At 40.5% G+C, this 19,633-nt stretch overlaps 1 protein-coding gene across 4 annotated transcripts in view; it reads right to left on the bottom strand.

The window, feature by feature from the left end:
• Dmxl2 (Dmx like 2) overlaps window positions 1-19,633 on the bottom strand; it is a 123,945-nt gene that overhangs the window by 74,819 nt on the left and 29,493 nt on the right. For all 4 annotated transcript variants that reach the window (XM_028864975.1, XM_028864977.1, XM_028864976.1 and 1 more), the window contains exons 7-10: window positions 12,943-13,121; window positions 10,039-10,222; window positions 8,595-8,769; window positions 381-620 (exon numbers count right to left, since the gene is read on the bottom strand). In XM_028864975.1, coding sequence (XP_028720808.1) covers window positions 381-620; window positions 8,595-8,769; window positions 10,039-10,222; window positions 12,943-13,121 — 778 coding nt within the window. The remainder of the gene's footprint in view (window positions 1-380; window positions 621-8,594; window positions 8,770-10,038; window positions 10,223-12,942; window positions 13,122-19,633) is intronic.

Here is a 19,633-nt window from a genome sequence, read left to right as displayed (position 1 = left end):
CATACACAGATACATACAGAGAGAGTTTGCCTGGCATGGAGGCACAAGTTTATAACCCAATCTACTCAGGAGGCTGAGGTGGGAGGAATTCGATCTCAGGGCCAGTCTGGCAGTTTAGGGATGCTGTGTCTCAAAATCAAATGAAAAGGGCTGAGGAAGTAGCTCTTAGAGAACTTGCCTAGCCTGCATGAGGCTCTGGGTTTAAGTCCACACCATAAACAAAACAAAACATCAGCTAGAGTTAGTTGGTTTGTCTAAGAACAAGCATAGTGCCTGATCTGAGAAACAACTAGCACTAAAAATGAAAGAAAGAAGGGAGAATTCCCACTTGAAGAGGTGCCGCGAGAAGTTGTTACTGTTAGTGAACAAGGAGTACACACCATGGTCTAATTTCATGTGCAGACCCCTCTCTCTTTCCTCCTGTGAGCGCTCCTCATCTTCTCTGTCTGCATCGTCGCTTTCATGATCTAATTGTTTTTCAGAAAGTTTTCGTAATTGGTGCATAAATATTTCCGTAGATGATGTAAAATGAAATTCCTTGTTATTTAACCAATGAACTACAAATCCCCCATTGACATCGTCGATATTAAATGAAGTGCCAACCAGGACATTTGGAATATCTGTGGAAACAAAAAAAAAAAAATAACTCTCAACATGATGCTCCAGTTTCTTTAAAAACGCAGCAAGTGCTTATCACGATTGATCGTCTGCTCACCCAGAAGGTGCCCAACAACCAGCCAGCACGATTCTGCCAGGACTTGTAATAACTTTAACTGAACTTAACAGTAGCTGGAATTATTAAGAACTAATGACATACTCTTACATGAAATTAATTACAGTACTAATTTCAAAACCAAATATAGCAACACCTCAACCTTAGCTGAATCCTGGTTTTGAGATAAGAGGGTGGACTGTAAGACCTATAAGAGATAACTATGGAACGACTTAACAGTTTCTTAGGCATCACAATGATGCTGTGATTTATGTTGTGACTTTCCTTACTCTTAAGGAGATATTTGATGTTCCTAAGGATAAAATTCCATGCAGCACTTTGAAAAGATTAAGACAAAAACTCGCTTACACATATGCACACATGATCATGTGTGCAAATACACACACAAAAAAAAGAAACAGAAAAATCAATTACAAATGCTAATGGTTAAACCTAAGTGACAGCTATGAAGGTGTTCACTGCACTATTCTTTAATTTTGCTGAATGTCTGAAATGTTCCTAAAGTTGAGAGGAAAGATCACACAGATGCAGGAAAGAACCAGGGCAATGGTTCCGTGATTACAGTGCTCACCAGGCAAGCAAGAGGACCAGAGTGCAGATCCCCAGAATCCATGTAAATGCCAAGTGGGTATGATGGCCCACCTGAAATTCCAGGAATCAGAAGGGCTGAGACAAGATCCCAGAAGCCAGACTAGCTATAGTGGTGAGCTCTGGGTTCAAATAAGGAATCCTGCCTCAATGAATATGGTGGAGTGGATAAGGACAACTACCGGCCAGAGGTTCAACTCTGGACCTCCATACAGACACACGCATGCATGCATGTGTGCATACACACTCACACACACACACACACACACACACACACACACACACACACACACACTTGCCCAAACATAGGCAAACATGCATATATACACATATGTACACCACACACGGCAGAAAGAAAAAGATATGTATACATACACATATAGGTTGAAGAGACACAAATGAATACATAAGATATTAACATGTGATAAATCTATGTAAACAGTTTACATTTGTCAGAAAATTCTATTGGCTAGTGCTGGAGAGTTGGCTAAGTGGTTAAGAGTACTTGTTGCTCTTATAGAGGACCTAGACTGATTCCCAGCATCCTCATGATGGCTCACAACTATCTGTAACTCCAGTCTCAGGGGATCAATTGCCCTCTTCTGATCTCTTTGGACACCAAGCATGCCTATGATGCATACATATACATACAGGCAAAACACTCCTACACATAAAATAATGAAATATATTAACTAATTTTACATTTTAAAATGTCTTTAGCTGTATCATAGATTCAAATGTTTTCCCGGAAAAAAAAAGAGGGAAAAAAAAAACCTAACAGTACAAAATTACTTACATTTAACAATCAATTTGGTCAATCTATAAATTGTATTTGCAACCTATATATAACGCATCAAGCCAAATGACTTAACACAATTATATTTAAAATATTATGTAGGTGGGTCAGGCATGTAGCACACACCTTTAATACTAGCACTAGGGGTGGGGTGGTCTCTGTGGGTTTTAAGCCAGCCTGATCTACATAGTGAGTTCCAGGCTGTAGGGGAAAGGGGCCAGCTAAAAGAAACCCACCCTGACCCTGGAGCTCAGAACCAGTGAAAGAAACAACCTAGATCTGGGACCCGAGCCAGAGAAAGAAACACTTTATCCCCGAACCCAGAACCAAAGAAACATGCCCTGACTCTGAAACCAGTGCCATCTCTGCCCCTGACCAACAAAACTAACCAATCCCTGAGCAGAAAAAACCAACCAATCCCAGGACAGAAAGTCTTCTCCCTGGAGAAACTTTGCCCCTAAGAAATCCTATACCGACTACCCTGCCTGTTCAGTTGTGATCTGTTCTTTCCCACCCCCAGAGAGGCAGCCACTCTCCGGGACTCCTCCTTCCCAAATAAATCTCTTTTTCAAAAGAGTCTTGGGTGTGAAGATCTTCATTCACTGGTGCAGAGAAGAACCACCTTGCTAAGATGTCCCCTAGGGGACTGAGCAGAAAAAACCTTGCAGAGACATTCCCTTGGGGGAATACGCAAGGAAGGGTAGAACAGAAGAATCTCGCAGACTTCTTTGGGGACTGAGCAAGGTGGAGCAGAAAAAGTAACAACTTTTCACCAGGGCCAACGGAGACTGCTACATTTCTGCAGGGGTTTCAGCTTTAGCAGAGTGAAGCAAAAGAAGCAACATCTTGGGCCAGAGAAGAAGCAGAGCTCTGCTGGGAAGCCCCCTTAAGAAGCGTCTCTCCAGGAGAGGCAGAAGATTGCTATATCCTGCAGGGGAGACCCTCCTCCACGGAACCCCAACTCCAGGTATTGCCTGGCTCCCCTGAGCAGTCAGGACACCTTTCCGTCCAGAGCTGAGCTGTCCCATTACAGCTGCCAGAGCTGTCCTCGCAGCTCAAGGTATCACCTGACTCTCCCCCCCCCCCCCCCCAGTCAGGGCTATATAGTAGGATACAGTTTCAAAAGCAAACCAAAATAAAATAATATGTTACAGTAAGGCCCAACAGCTGCAGGAACGAACATAAAGCCTCTATGTTTATCCACAATAGAGCAATGTACAATTCCAGCCCGTCTGGTTTCCAGAGCATACAGTTAAAAGCCAAGCTTTCTAAAGTAGATGGAATTTCTATCACTAATTGCATTTTTAAGTTGTATCTTCACAGTCAACAATTCAAGAAAAGCTTCTTTAGAAAGGTTTTAAAAAATCTTATAAAAATGTAAAACCATCAACATTTTAAAAATAAGTTATTATTACAGGACATTCTTAGACTATATTAGGTTTAAGAGACCAAACTGACCATGGTGACACAACCCATATGCCTAGAACTCAGAAGGCTGATGATTATAGATTCAAGACCAGCCTGGGGTACAAAGAGAAATCTTGCCTCAAAAACTCATGGTGGATGCTGTAGAATATTAGTTGAAGATGTGTTGCATTTGTTTATGCTGTGGAACATTTGTTTAGTGATGCAAAGATGTATTGCATTCTTTCATGTAGCATTCGTTTAAATCTGTGAAGCTGTGTTACTTTGCCCGTCTAAACCATCTGACTGGTCTAATAAAGAGCTGAACAGCCAATAGCAAGGCAGGAGAAAGGATAGTCGGGGCTGGCAGGCAGAGAGAATAAATATCAACACCTAGAATCACCTCAATCATCCAACTCAGATGACAAGGCACCATTGCAAAAAAAAAAAAAAAAAAAAAACATGAACAGCCAAGACAATATGCCTCCACCAAAACCCAGTAACCCTGAATTACATTAGTCCTGAGAAATGCGATATAGCTGAAGAACAAGACAAGGACATCAAAATAGAAATCATCATTATGTTCAAGATTTATTCATATGGGATATGAATAGATCCCTTAATAAGGGATCATTTTAAACATCTTAGTAGCATAATGAAGCTGTAAAAACACAAACAGTAAAATGAAATAATGAAAACAGTTCAGGAATTAGAAACAGAATCACTAAAGAAACCCCAATTGAAAAATGAAAACTTTAGGAAGTCCAACAAAAACCTCAGAAGTGAGCCTCACTAGCAGAGCACGAGACACATAGAGTCTCAGGCATTGAAGAAAAGGTAGAAGAAATAGATACCCCAGTAAAAGAAATGTTAAATCTAAGATAATCCAGTCATGAACATCCAGAAAGAACATCTGGGACACTATGAAAAGACCAAATCTATGAATAATAGGAACAGAAGAAGAAGAAACCCAGCTCAAAGGCAAAGAAAATATTTTCAACAAAATCACGAAAGAAAATTTCCCCTAAAGTAGGAGGTGCATGTGGCATACAGAAAACCAAATAGATAGAAACAGAAAAGAAATTCCCAACAATACATAATAATCAGAACAATGAATGTACAGAATAAAGAAAAATAATAAAAACTACAAGGGAAAAAAGACCAAGTAACATATAAAGGCAGATCCATTGGAATTACACCCGAATTCTCAATGGAGAGACTAAAAGCCAGAAGGACCTGGATGGATGTTCTACAAACTCCACAGATGCCAGCCCAGACTACTATACTCAGTAAAACTATCAATCACAATAGACAGAAATATTCCATAACAAAATCAAATTTAAGCAATATCTATCTACAAATTCAGCTCTACAGAAGGCCTAGAAGGAAAACTTTAACCTGAGGAGGTTACCTCACCCAAGAAAGTAAATCAAAGTGGGGGGGCACATCTTAGCAACAAATAGGAATCAATAAATAGTGCTCACTGTGCTGGGCGGTGGTGGCGCACGCCTTTAGTCCCAGCACTCGGGAGGCAGAGCCAGGCGGATCTCTGTGAGTTCCAGGTCAGCCTGGACTATAGAGTGAGTTCCAGGAAAGGCGCAAAGCTACACAGAGAAACCCTGTCTCAAAAAACCAAAAAAAAAAAAGAAATCCTATATACAAATGTCAGACTGTGAAAGAAATCAGGGGAACAGTACCTTTCACAATAGCTCCCCTCAATGTGAAAGAAATCAGGGGAACAGTACCTTTCACAATAGCTCCCCTCAACTAGAAAAATAAAATATGAAGGGACAGTTCTAACCAATCAAGTGAAAGACTTGTAATAGTAAAAACTTTAAGACACTGAAAAAGATATCAGAAGATGGAAAGATCTCCCAGGAGGATTAATACAGTAAAAATGGCCATCCTACCAAAAGCACTCTACAGATTCAATGCAATTCCCATCAAAATTCCAACACTTAGGTCCCAACACTGACCCAGGGCAAAGCGGACAGGAGCTCCCATCCCTAACCAAGAAGCTATCTTCATCTGGTAAGCATTGGAAAGGAAAAATCAGTTTTCTCCCATGGAGTCTCACTGGGTATATTAACCACACTTAAGGGCAGGCCCAGCAGTAGAAAGCATAAACACAAAACAAACTCCGTGGTATTTTAGAGGTTTTGTCTCATATTGCTTGGGGTGGGCATTTTTACCTGGTCTTCTGCTTGTATATTATGGTATCTGATTTTGAGTTTGTTTGTTTTTTCCTTTTATTTTATTTTACAATACCATTCAGTTCTACATATCAGCCACAGATTCCCTTGTTCTCCCCCCTCCTGATCCCCTCCCCATCCCCCCAGCTCACCCCTCATTCCCCCCTCCTCCAAGACAGTTGATTGGCTTGATCTGTTCGGGAGGCAACTAGGCAGTGGTACCGGGTCCTGTGCTCATTGCATGAGTTGGCTGTTTGAAACCTGGAGCTTATGCAGGGACGCTTGGCTCAGTCTGGGAGGAGGGGACTGGACCTGCCTGGACTGATTTTGAGTTTTTATCGTTCGGGGGTTTTGTTGGTTTTGGGGGGGGGGGTTGTGTTTTGTTTTTTTGTATGTGTGTGTGTGCAAGCATGGTTTTTTTTTTTTTTGGTTTGGTTTTTGTTTTTTGGTTGTTGTTTTTTTGTTGTTTTTTTTTTTGCATGCTTGTTTTCTAAAGAGAGAGAAAGAAGACATCATGTTGGGTGGGCAGGGAGATGGGAAAGACCTCAGAGATGAGAAAGGGGAAACAATGATCAGAATATATTGTATGAAAAAATTATTTTTCATTAAAAATATTAGTTAACTATGTAAGTTCAAAATAAACAGGTAAATTTAACTTTAGTAATATATTTTGTTTCTCTCAAGATAGAGAAAATGTAATTTGAATAAGTAATCAATCTGAAATAAAATTATTAAGCAAGAAATTTTGCATTTTTTATACTGTCTTAGGAAATCCAGTGTGTGCAGTACAGCAAGGCCCGATTCCAAACAGCCACATGTCAAGGTCACTGGGCAGCACACATTTGTAGTCACTGTTAAAGATCAGATCTTAGGAAGTGTATTCACTAAGTATTTATACTCACTAAATTTAACAAGCATTTAAAGATGAAACCCTTTTGATAACTATGCTACAATCCACAGCCCCAGAAAGACTAGGTAACAAGCAGAGTTTATGGGGGTGTGGGGCGAGACAACCCAGATCTCCCTGGGAAGGGAAAATAGCAAGGATTTCATGAGTGGACTGAGGGCAGGTGGGGATGGGAACATGAGCGGTCAGGTGGGGGGGGGAGAGTGCTGAGGGGGACTGCTGGGGTTGGCATTTCTGGGTCAGGTGGAAGCCTGGGGCAGGGGAATCTCCCAGGAGTCTATGGGGAGGACCCCAGCTTACATTCCCAGCACTAGTGGATAAGTAGCCCAAACTAGTCGTTTCCTGTGACCAGATTGTTGCCTGGCCCAATTGTCATCAGAAAGGTGACATCCAGCAACTGATGGAGGCAGATGCAGAGACCCACAGCCTAACATTAGGCAGAGTTCGGGATCCTGAGGAGGAGGAGGAGAAGGAGGAGGAGGAGGAGGAGGAGGAGGAGGAGGAGGAGGAGGAGAAAGGATTGCAGGAGCCAGAAGGGTCAAGGACACCATGTGAAGGTTCACACAAACTAACCTGGGCTCATAGGGGCTCGAAGAGACTGAACCGACACCCAGGGAGCCTGCATGGGACTGACCTAGGCACTCTGCGTATATGTGACAATTAGGTAGTTTGGTCCTCTTGTGGGACTCCTAACAACGGGAGCAGGGGCTGTCTCTGACTCTTTTACTGGCTTTTGTGACCCTACTCCTTATACTGGGTGGCCTTGCCCAGCCTTAATACAGAAAAAGGTGCTTAGTCTTACTGCAACTTGATATGCCATGTGATACTCATAGAAGACCTGCCCTTTCCTGCATAGAGGTGGAAGAGGAGGGGGGGGGGGGGAAGGGGGGATGGGATGGGAAGAGGGACTGAGAAGAGAGGATGGAGGGCTGTGGCCAGGATGTAAAATAAATAGATGAATTTAAAAAAAAAAAAAAACAAAAAAAACAAAAAAACACCCTTTCTTTTACCCTAAAGCAAACAGACCTCCAGCTGATAAAGTAGGGCTGCATTTATATAAATACAGTTCTATCAGCAATGCAGTAAAAAATTTACAGCCTTTCTATATATTTTTAGACCAAAAGAAAACATGGTGCCCTTAAATAGAAGCTCTCAAATATGCTTTTGCCAACATAAAACCTGCTTCTATTAATTCATAGCCCAGATAAGAGGACAGGCTAAAAGAAAATACTAAGGCTAAAGAAAAATATCTTTCTACCTAAGCATAATCCAAGAAAGTCCACACAGGCAGAAAATAAGCTACACTGAGAGATAAACTATTTAGATAAGGTTATACAGAAGAGCCACAGAAACAGTTAAACTATCCAGGGAGTATGCTATCACCCAAGCTATCACCATTTGTGTTCCCAGGCTCAAGTAAAGCTCTGGTTTACTTGGAACCCTTTGTAGACAAAGATGTTCAAAAATACTTATGGAAATTACACCACAACAAAAATCATATAGACCCAGCTGGGTGGTGGTGGCACACACCTTTAATCCCAGCACTTCGGAGGCAGAGGCAGGCGGGTCTCAGCAAGTTCCAGGACAGCCAGGACTATTACATAGAGAAATCCTGTCTCGAAAAGCCAAAAGGGAAAAAAAGGAAGGAAGGAAGGAAGGAAGGAAGGAAGGAAGGAAGGAAGGAAGGAAGGAAGGAAGGAAGGAAGGAAGGAAGGAAGGAAGGAGAGAGAGAGAGAAAGAAAGAAAGAAAGAAAGAAAGAAAGAAAGAAAGAAAGAAAGAAAGAAAGAAAGAAAGAAAGAAAGAAAATGACACAGACCCAGCTGAAGACTACCTTTTATTATATTGCCACTCTAAGAAGTATTTTAAAGGGCAACATAAAATAAAAACCAGGTTACAAAAGAAACACTATTTTTCCATGTATTCCCCTTATTTCAATATATTTATATAAAAATAAGACTCCTCTTATCCTTTACCTGTGGCAGGATTGATGCTTGCTGCGATGTGAAAGTGACACAGTGCATTGGCGTGGTGAGAAATGTGCCTCTGGACTTCATGGGTTGCAGTCTTGTCGGGCATCAGTTCAGTGTGAGTTACAAGAACAGAAGACCTCCGTTGTCCTTTCCTTAAATTCTTCAAATGGTGTATTGTCTAGAACAGAAAAGTACTGTTCTAAACCCAACTCTGAAAGGTCTAACAAATGCCAACCAATGAAGACTTTCCACTACTCAGAATTTTAAGACTGGCCCCTATGGAACTGACATTTTTTTTTCTTCGAGACAGGGTTTCTCTGTGTAATTTTGGTGCCTGTCCTGGATCTAGCTCTGTAGACCAGGCTAGCCTTAAACTCACAGAGATTCGCCTGGCTCTGCCTCCCGAGTGCTGGGATTAAAGATGTGCGCCACCACCGCCCAGCTTTTTTTGGTTTTTCAAGAAAGGGTTTCTCTGTGTAGCTTTGGTGCTGTCCTGGAACTCCCTCTGTAGCCCAGGTTGGCCTTGAACTCACAGAGATCCACCTGCCTCTGCCTCCCAACTGCTGGGATTAAAGGCGTGTGCCACCATCGCCTGGTGAACTGACAATTTTAAGAGATACTTTCTTAATTAAAGTAGAACAATTTTGGATATATGCTCCATAATTCTTAATGGCTGAACCATCTGTCTAGCCTGATCATACTGTATTTTAAAAGTGGAAAAATTATTTCACTTTCAAAATATTCAGCCATGGCCACTATATAGCAATGATACGAGTTTTCCTGTGCCTAATAGTTGTTTGTTTTGGGGATAGAGTTTCATGTAGCCCAGGCTGATCCTGAACTCCCTATGTAGATAAATATGACCTTGAATTTCTCCTGAATACTGCAATTACAGACGTGCACCACATGCCCAGTCTCTAGCATATTTTTTTAGTTGTTTTTTATTCTTGTTATACTGTTGGTTTTGGTTTTTGTTTTTCAGAGTCTCACTCTGTAGCCCAGGCTGGCCTTAAATTCTCAATCCTGCCTCTGTCTCTCAGGTGGTATAATCACAGGCATGCAATACCAAATCCAGGTCTACCTCACAGAGCTTCTTTGCCTAACATGTTAATAAATAATTATCTTTATTCTTAAGGAACAAAATGAAAGAAAAATAAAACATTCAGAACTAATTTCAAGAACTTTTATGTATTTTACTAGTTAAAGCTAAGTACTCCTATAGATTTTGACATTTGAGCTGCAAAATGAAAACAAATCTGTTACTTATCTAGACTATATGCCTAAAATCATCACTACCTATATTTAGCTTCATAACAGCATACATTGAGAAATCTCACACACAAGCATAAAGTAAGAATTTGCTATTAACTTCACCACATGTTCAAGTGCACCATATCCAGGGAAACAAATCTTTAAAATCTATTTACCACTTTAAATAACATAATACCTCAAGAGCATGTTGGATTCTGTCTTTGTGTTTTCCAGCATGAGAAAGGTTGCTGGCGATGCTGGAGGTAGTGGTCTCACAAATCTGCTCACCCAAAAGACAGTCTTCTGGCAACAACGTCTCTGCCCAGAGCCGACACACACCATCATGGCATGAAGTCAGTAAGACATTACAGACAGAGCCCCTACAGCGAAGAGAAACAGAATACTGAGCACCGATGCCATCCACCCATGGGCGAAAAGCTATTAATATTGGCTCTTCATGTATTAAGATGGCATTAATATAAAACACTCTATGGAAAAAGTCATTCATCCAGGGGCTTGAAGGGTTGAAGCTGTTCCCGAGACACCATTAGAACTGGGCAACGGTCTTGACAACAGCTGCAGGAATTTCTGCTTGGCTGTACATGTGTTATTGAAATCCAGGCTCTAGGGAACATTAGTATCTTCTAAACAAACATGATAATAAAAACCATTAAATATAGTTATTTAGTTTATAGCAGTAGTCTACCATTTCTGACATCCTGACAATCCAGAGTTGTAAATAGGCAAACAAATAAGCACTTCATAATGTAACTGTAAGAAGGATATCATTACAAACTGTAAATCAATATCATTACATTAAAAGATGTAAATAAATAAATAAACAGAAACCCTGTAACATCAAGCAGCTTGAATACATTAACTGTTTATTATAAAAGAACAAAGAAATCCTCTTCCCCTTCCTCCCCCCACCCCACCTCCCCCCACCTCTCCCTCCCTCCCTCTCTCTCTCTCTCTCTCTCTCTCTCTCTCTCTCTCTCTCTCTCTCTCTCTCTCTCTCTCTCTCTCTCTCTCGTGTGTGTGTGTGTGTGTGTGTGTGTGTGTATGTGTGTGTGTGTGTGTGTGTGTGAGAGAGAGAGAGAGAGAGAGAGAGAGAGAGAGAGAGAGATGTGTGTATCTGTCTGAATATCTGTTTCAGTTTGTCTGTCATGAGGGCTTGGCAGTTAACGGGCTGCATCCAGGACCTTGTGCACACCAGGCAAATGATCTGCCAACTAAGCTAGTCTCCAAAAATTATTCTTTCTTTATAAAAATTGCATTCAGAGCCGGAAAGATTACTCAGTGGTTAAAGAATATTTGCTGCTCATTAAAGAGAACCAGGGTTCAATCTCAACACCCACATGCAGGTCACAACTATTCGTAACCCCAGTTCCAAGGATTCCAACGCCTCCTGCTGGATGTAGTAAACATACATACATTTAGGCAAACACATACACACAGGCAAGGATGTGGTGCACACACAAATGTAAGCTGCCTTACTAATTATTTTATAACTACCACATATTAGTACAAAGAACACTGAATAAAACAAAGATTCAAATCAAGGTGCTCCCTTAGCAAGGCTAAGGACTTGGGTCATTGACATTTGGAACTCAGGATTCAGTTTCTCTTTTGAATGGATCAAATAAACCTTTCATTTGGACTCCAAAGACAGATGAATTCCCCCTGTTATCTCCATATAACATGCCATCTCTGTCATGTATAAACTGCTCTTAGACTTTTAGCAGAAGAATAAGCCTTTCTAAGCAAGCTTCTGAGCAGCCAACTGTGTTCTTGAATCTGTATATACAATATGGAAACCGCCTGTATGTGCTGTTTGCAGTTTACTTAATCTTCTGAATACCTTTAAGAGATATCATTAACACTGAGGGAAATTTTACATAATTAAACCTCCAAACAGATGGTTCTAAATCTGTGGATTCAACCAATTGCACAACAAAAATATATTTTTTAAAAAAATGTATCTATATTAAAAATTTACAGGCTCTATCATAATATTTTCCTCTACTAATAAAAGTTTAAAAAAAAGAATCTGCCGGGCGTGGTGGCGCACGCCTTTAATCCCAGCACTCGGGAGGCAGAGCCAGGCAGATCTCTGTGAGTTCGAGGCCAGCCTGGGCTGCCAAGTGAGCTCCAGGAAAGGCGCAAAGCTACACAGAGAAACCCTGTCTCGAAAAAGAAGAAAAAAGAAAAAAAAAGAAAAAGAAGAAAAAAAAAAAAAAAAAAGAATCTATGCCATAAAATTCATTGTAAATAACCCAGAGATAATTTGAAGTACATGGGAAGATATGTATAGGTTACATGTAAATAGTGCACCATTTTATATAAAGGACTTGAGCATCACAAATTTTAATATATCTAGGAAGTCTCATAATCAATCCCTCACAGTTATAAAAAATGACTAATTAAAAAAAAATAATACTTCAGCCACATATGTCCCAGCTCTAGTTAGCACAGCACCATCTCAAAACACACACACACACACACACACACACACACACACACACACACACACACGGTATTAAAATTATGGAAAATGGATTATTTATGTCAACAAAACTCTCACTAAATCTCTTGAGAGGGTCATATGGGTAACCCTAGCATCAAAAAGGTACAACCTAGCCAGTTTATTCACTGTAAATTATATTCTTACCACCATGTACATTATTAATAATTTACTTTTCCTCAATGTGTACTTTCTTATTTACTAGCAAAAATATCCTTTTTAGAATCTTCTACCACTAATGTTTCCACTCACAATACCAGTTAATGTTGTCTGGGCAAATAATATATGCTATGGACTATACAAAAGACTTCATGTACACAAGCACATCTGTCTCATTGCTCTCTGAGATGGTAGGTATTATTACTACCCTCATTCAACAAAGAGAAAATGACAGAGAACTTAAGAAATCTATTCACCAGCTCACAGGGCTAATGACATCAGTAGAACCTGAATTCAGCTGCACTCTAGTCTATTCTGTGCATACCATGACATACCAGTACAGTGAATATTCCATTATCACTCTTTTTACAAACATGTAAGAACACAAATTAATGTTTTATGAAACATGTATCCAACCTGGGCATATACTTGCTAGTTTTACGCCATGAGAAACCCGTCACTGCTCTAGGATGTGCCAAGTAAACAAAGGAGAACTGAGTAGATGCCTGTTTCCTTTTCACTTCATGGTGATCCTGAGGTATGATTGAAGACTTCCAACCAGTCATAGGGTACCACACCTTCAGAAGACAGTCATCCTGCAAAAGATACAGGTCCATATAAAACTAATTTGGGACATACACAATTCAAAATGTGGTAATGTGAGTTCTAAAACAAGATATATCTTTAAAATACAATATGTAACCAACATATTACAAAACCAAACCTAAAGTGAACTTTTATTACTTCAAAAAATAAGTGGGCGATGTATTCATTATCAACCTTCTGTGTGTACCGGCATTTTTCAAACAGAGACTAATACTGTAAAAAGACTTACAGATGACAGGAGGGATATAAGAGAGAATAAAAAAAGATGACGAGTTATCTGTCAGTCACTGTCATTCTCTGTTACGGTAACTACAAGGTGAAACTAATCTTCAATACTGATTATTTCCTGCTCTAAGTAAGAATCAGCAAATCTTTTCTATAGGACCAAACAGATGAGAGTAAGCAAGCAGGCTTCATAGGCCACACAGGTCTGCGGCACAGATTATTCTTTGTAAACACTTTACCTTCTTTCCTTTCCTTTTCACAACCTTTTAAAAATGTAAAAAAGGGGGCTGGAGAGATGGATCAGCGGTTAAGAGCACTGCCTACTCTTTCAGAGGTCCCAGTTTCAATTCCCAGGACCCACACAGTGGCTCACAGCTGTCTTTTTTTTTTTTTTTTTTTTTTTTTTTTTTTTTTTTTTTTTTTTTTTTTTTTTTTGGTTTTTCGAGACAGGGTTTCTCTGTGTAGCTTTGCGTCTTTCCTGGAACTCACTTGGTAGCCCAGGCTGGCCTCGAACTCACAGAGATCCGCCTGCCTCTGCCTCCCGAGGACAGCTGTCTTTAATTAACTCCATTTCCAGGGACTCTGACACCCTCTCAGCCATCCTTGGGTGCTGCACTTGCATGGTGCACAGACATACATGCAGGCAAAATGCACATACACATAAGATTAAAAATAAAGAAAAAATGTAAAGATTCAAGACAGGGGCTGGAGACTTAGCTCAGTGGTTAAGAGCACTGGCTGCTCTTGCAGAGGACCCGGGTTCAATTCCAGCACCACATGGCAGTTCACAACCATCTGTAACTCCAGTTTCAAGGGATCCAACACTTTATTCTGACCTCCACTGGCATCAGGCATACAGGTGGTGTACATATATACCTTCAGGCAAACACTCACACATAAAATAAATCTTAAAAACTTCTTAAAAATAACAATGTAAAAAAGCACAAAACAAGCCAGGCAGTGGTGGTGCACACTTTTAATCCCAGTGCTCATTCAGGATGCAAAGGCAGCTGGATCTCTGTGATTTCAAGGCCAGCCGGTCTACAGAGCAAGCAAGTTCCAGTACAACCACTCAACACAGAGAAACCCTGTCTCAAAAAATAAAAAACAAACAAAAGAAACCAACAACAACAAAAACACACAAAACAAGCAATACAGAAAATTGTAAAAAATCATTTGTTAGCACCTGGGTAAATAATATCCTGATGCCTACTATAAGTGATTTAAAAAGAAAGCATTTAGCTAGCCAAGAGAAACATTTCTATTCCTATAGTACTTACAGGTATGACAACAGCACTGATTTTATAATGTGATGTGTGCATGCATGCGCATGAGTGCGTGCATGCGTATGTAGGTGTTACATTCACACTGAGTATGCAGGTGCATGCACCTATGTACACACCCGTGGAGGTAGAAGAGAACCCCAGAAGACTTCAGGAACCTCCTCTATCATTCTATGCTTCATCACCTTGAGGCAGGGTCTCTCATTAAATGGGAAGCCCACCATTCTAGATGGTATGGCTGCTCAGCTCTTGGGTAGACCCGTCTCCTCCCTCAAATGCTGGGATTACAGGCTCATCAGTCATACCCATCTTTCCATCTGAGCTCAGGTTAAGTGAGAGGAATGTATGGGTCTTTAAATTTGTCAAAATCCCACTGAAAGATGCAGTTAAAAACATACTTTTATATAAATTATCTCAGTAAGTTAACTTTACAAGAAAAAAAAAGATGACAAGATTCATATATTCATTTTTTACCAACAGAAAAAAATGAAAACTACTTAATGTTCACTTAGAGTTGTCTGAGGTGGGGTATAGCTCTGTGATACAGCATTTGCCTAACTTGCATGAGGACCATCCCAAATGCAAAACAAAATAAATTAACTTTTTTAAAGTTGTGTGGCTAAGTTAAATTGTAGTAGATTTACTCACATGATGGATAAAAAGACTTAGAGCCAGTCTCACTCACTCGCTTGCGCTCTCTCTCTCTCTCTCTCTCTCTCTCTCTCTCTCTCTCTCTCTCTCTCTCTCACACACACACACACACACACACACACACACACACACACACACACACACACGTATGTCCAGCACTGCAAAGGCTGAGCCTGGATGAATTAGAGACTAGGTTGGGCTATATACTAAGAAACTACTAAAAAGAAAAGATTTAATCAAGTACCTTGTGGGTAGAAATGGCTCATTAATAAATAAGATTTTATTTAAGCTCAGATAAAAATTCCAAATACCATTAAGCCCAAGAAAAAATTAATTCTACATTTAAGAAATGGATCTCATCAGCAAAAGTACCCAATAGTGTTCCGAATCTGGAAAGTAACTGGACTGGAGCCCCATGCACTCCTGAAGCCCGCTGGACTGCAGTTCTGTCTGCACGCGTGCTGCAGATGAGTGGGACTCCCGCATGTGCTCTGGAGAGCCACACAGCACGCACCGCTTCGTCCAATCACAGCAACGCGGCTTTATCAACAGAACAGATGGGCTGTAGGGACAAAATCTGCCCCGCATTCCAAAGTCAGCTTCTGTTCTTTTTCTCAAGGGAATCTTAATTAATATTGTATTTTTCTCAAAAACCTGAGGAATAATCTTCTCAAATTCTGACACATTTGCTAACTAACCCTCAAAGGATACTGAGCAATAAAATATTCTTATCATTCCATAAGAATTATTAAACAGCTCTTTGGAGAACTGAATGCAAGCTTAGGGAAATATGCCTAAACTAGTAAAAATTCTCAGTAATCTGCTAAGGCTGTGTACAATAAAAATTCAAAGACAGAGATATGTTGTTTTTGAATTCATAACCAAGGTGGAGGGTCTTGAGAAGGTTCAAATCTAGGTGCCTACCGAAGGGAAATACACTTTTGGTCTTGTGACTTATTTCTACACAAAGTACAAAAGCATCTTTCAGATTCATTAATGATGAGAATTCAAAAAGATGTTCCAATAATGAATCTGATTATCATACACAGGTTTTCAACAAACTTTACAGTGCTAAGTGAGAAGGCCTACAGGTGCGGTCCTCCCAACCTAGCTATGGAGGAAGATGAGGCCAGAAGATCACAAGTTCAAACCCAGCTTTGGCAACTAAGACCTTGTCTGAAGACAACAGGTTTTTTTAACTTTATTATATCTTTTATTTATTTGTGTCCGTATGTGTTCAAGTGGCATGCAAGTGGAGGCAGAGGACAACTTATGGCAGTTGGTTCTCCCCCTCAACCACACAGGTCCTGGGAATCAAATTCAGGTTGTCAGTCTTGGTGGCAAATACCCTTACCTGCTAAGCCATCTCTCTGACCCCCAAAAAAATTTTAAATGGGGAAGGGGCTGAGGCTATAGCTCAGTGGTAGAATTACCTTGCATGTTCAAAGTCCTAGGTTCAATGATCAACACCATAAGTAAACTAAAGTGCCAGTGACTCTGTCAAAAGACCGTACACCCAAAGCTGGCCTGGTGGCATAGACCTGTAATCCCAGGTCTGGGAGACAGAAGGACCAGGAGTCAAGGTCATCCTCAGTTACACCTGAGTTTGAGGCCTGTCTGAAACTTGTCAGACTTTGTCTCAAAAAACAAAAACATCACCAGGCATGGTCATGTACATCTTTAATCTTAGCACTCAAGACATAGAGGCAAAGAGCTATTTATGAGTTAGATGCCTACTGATCTACATAATTAATTAACTTAAAAAATATGTACCATTCTTGATTCAACTGTTCTACAATTTTAATATTTCAGAAGAAGTAAGCCTTACTACATTTGACTATCTCCAAATACAGACTTATTAAGAAGCCAACTTTCTGCCAGGTACAGTGCCACAATTTAATTTCAGCCCTTGGGAGGCCGAGGCAAGTGGATCTCTAGGAGTTCTATTCTTAGGACTCACATGATAGAAGGAAAGAATCGATTCCAAAAAGTTATCCTCTGGCCTACCCTCACTGGTACACATGTGAGCTCCCCAACCCCCAACATACATACAAAAATAATCAAACGTAACAAAAAAATCAGGGGGTTGGGGATTTAGCTCAGTGGTAGAGCGTTTGCCTAGCAAGCGCAAGACCCTGGGTTCGGTCCTCAGCTCCCCCAAAAAAAAGAAAAGAAAAAAAATCGTGAATTATAATATTTTTCAAATTATTTTTTCTGTGATTTTGAAAATGATTTTTCTTTATTAACCCATCCTTTTGCATTGTTTTTTTTAAATTCTCTATGAATCTCTACATCTTATACAGAAAATATTACCTTTTTATTATTTTAAGCGACTAAACAAGTTTATCAAAAAATTCATGGTTTTGTTTCTGAAATCCAGTTTCCAAATATTTTTCTTTCCAATCCTGTTCCAGCTGTAATCACTTGTTCCAGCTGTGATTGCCCCTGTTTTCTCTGACTCCCTGCTTCCACTTAGGGAACTGTTTGGGTATTGTTACTATTGGGAGTGGAGGGAGAGGAAGCCCATCTGGCAAAGGGCTGCAGGCAGTCTGAGGGTCTGGGGGAGATCTCAGCCAAAAGCCAGAAGAAAGCTAGCCTAGCCCTTCAGCCAGATGGCTGCAAAGAGATCAACTCTGCCTACTGGAGTGAGCCTGGAAGCCAATTCTCCCTGTTAAGCCTCCAGGTAAGAATCCAGACTGCATGACATCTTTACCAGAGCCTATCACATCCTGATCAGAGCACCCAGCCAACCTGTGCCAAGATTCCTAATCCAAAGAGCTGAGATAATAATGTGTGGTGGTAGCTGCGGCATTTGTAGTCATTTGTTACAGGGTAAAAAGAAAGCAAATATAGACTCCTAATGATAAAAAAATATGGATAAAATTAAGGCAGACAAAGGGAGCGAAGAATACATTGGAAGGTGGGGTACAACTTATAAAGGGGTGCTTAGGGAAACCTCACTGAAAAGTGAGAACACAAGTAAAAGGGAAAGGCTATATAAATGTCTAGGAATACAAGTCTGAGAGCACAAATGTAGCAACGCTATGTGCACCTATGCCTAACCTGTATATGAACAATGACACCTAACTGGCTAGAGTCAAGTCTACAAGTGAGGAAGAAGCAGGGAATGTGATTGCAGGAAGGACCACTGGACCTAAACAGCACAGTGTGTATGTGGGCCATGACAAAGCCTCTGGCTTTCCAGAAGGAAAAGAAAACCTTACGAATGACCTGATATCTTTTTTTTTTTTTTTTTTGATCCTGGGGAGTGTTGAGACAGGACCTCACTCTGTAGCTATGACCTGTATGACCTGACACTCACAGCAATCCCCTACTTTAGACTTCTCAATGCTAGGATTAAAAGCATGCACCACACCTGATCTTTTGGTGTGAGTTTGTAAAAAGAACACTTCAAAAACACAGGAACACAATAAAATCCGCAAGAATTATTGTAATAAACTTTGAAATTCAGTAAGTGATATATAACAGTGGCTTTCATCTGACTATAACATGGAAGCAATCAAGAACACAAGATTTATCTTGGTGGGCTCATTTTAGCTTTTAGACTAGTGAGTAGATTATGACTATATCCTAAAGGAGACCCACAAGGATAACAGCAGGGGTGCAGATTAAGGGATCAAGCGAGAGTGGCAGACAACAGACACAAATGTGTTACCAGCATTTAAAAGATGGCATCTGAAAAGAACGAGCGTAGTCAGAGGAAAGGTCCAAAAAATGAACCTGGGTACTCTTGAGAGAGAGAGGCAAAGGGATTAGAAGGGCATTCTCTGCTGTACAGGAAACCAACCTGAGATCCATGGGACCCTGTCCAAAAACAAATACCCGCCAAAGTTGCAGAAAATAAAATAATGCAAAAAATCTAAAGGACAGTCAGAATTAGAGATAGGCAGAGGATAGCCATTTCTATGGCAGTGAAGATACTCGGCACAGCACTAGTGTCAGATCTGTGTGCTATAAACTTATCCAGACCCACAGGATGGACACAAGAGTGAGTCCTAAGATAAAGCGCTGACTGTGGGTGCCAAGAGTTGCTGGTGCAAGTTCATCAACTAACTGAGATAGATACACCACTCTGTAGGAGAAGGCGGACAGTAGGGGAAGATGTGCATGTTGAGAGGAGCAAACCTGAGATTTCTCTGCACCTTCCTCAGTTTTCTTGTGAGTCCAAAGTACTCTTTAAAAATTAAGGCTTTACAAAGAAAGAAGTAACTGATGATGTCGATTCATGCTTATAGGTTAAGTAAGAATTAACCACAGGAGTCAGTAACAGGAAGTCTCTGATGACAACTAGAGAGGTGCTGGTCGATGGGCTCAGCTGAAAA

This window comes from Peromyscus leucopus, chromosome 7, assembly GCF_004664715.2.
Source record: "Peromyscus leucopus breed LL Stock chromosome 7, UCI_PerLeu_2.1, whole genome shotgun sequence".
NCBI lineage: Eukaryota > Metazoa > Chordata > Mammalia > Rodentia > Cricetidae > Peromyscus > Peromyscus leucopus.
This window is presented reverse-complemented; position numbering and strand designations above follow the sequence as displayed.